The sequence below is a fragment of the Pygoscelis adeliae genome, unplaced genomic scaffold, assembly GCF_000699105.1.
Source record: "Pygoscelis adeliae isolate BGI_AS28 unplaced genomic scaffold, ASM69910v1 Scaffold113, whole genome shotgun sequence".
NCBI lineage: Eukaryota > Metazoa > Chordata > Aves > Sphenisciformes > Spheniscidae > Pygoscelis > Pygoscelis adeliae.
In genome coordinates, this window is record NW_008825108.1 from 9,577,477 (window position 1) to 9,577,870 (window position 394).

The 394-nt window shown below is 68.0% G+C and overlaps 1 protein-coding gene across 1 annotated transcript in view; it reads left to right on the forward strand.

Annotated features, from left to right (window-relative positions):
- The window catches only part of AVPR1A (arginine vasopressin receptor 1A), an 8,388-nt gene that overhangs the window by 5,568 nt on the left and 2,426 nt on the right, over positions 1-394 (forward strand). The window contains exon 4 of the mRNA XM_009327685.1: positions 2-393. Within this exon, the coding sequence (XP_009325960.1) occupies positions 2-393 (392 nt within the window). The remainder of the gene's footprint in view (position 1; position 394) is intronic.

The following is a 394-nucleotide window of genomic DNA, read 5'->3' on the forward strand; positions in this document are numbered from 1 at the left end:
CCCGGGTGCTGCCCCAGCTCTGCTGGGAGGTGCCCCACCGCTTCCACGGCCCCGACGGGCTCTGCCGGGTCGTCAAGCACCTGCAGGTCTTCGGCATGTTCGCCTCGGCGTACATGCTGGTGGCCATGACCGCCGACCGCTACATCGCCGTCTGCCACCCGCTGAAGACGCTGCAGCAGCCCACCAAGCGCTCCTACGGGATGATCGCGGCCGCCTGGGCGCTCAGCCTGCTGCTCAGCACCCCGCAGTACTTCATCTTCTCCCTCAGCGAGGTGGAGCGCGGCTCGCAGGTCTACGACTGCTGGGCGCACTTCATCATGCCCTGGGGACCCCGCGCCTACATCACCTGGATCACCGGCGGCATCTTCGTCGCGCCCGTCCTCATCCTCATCAC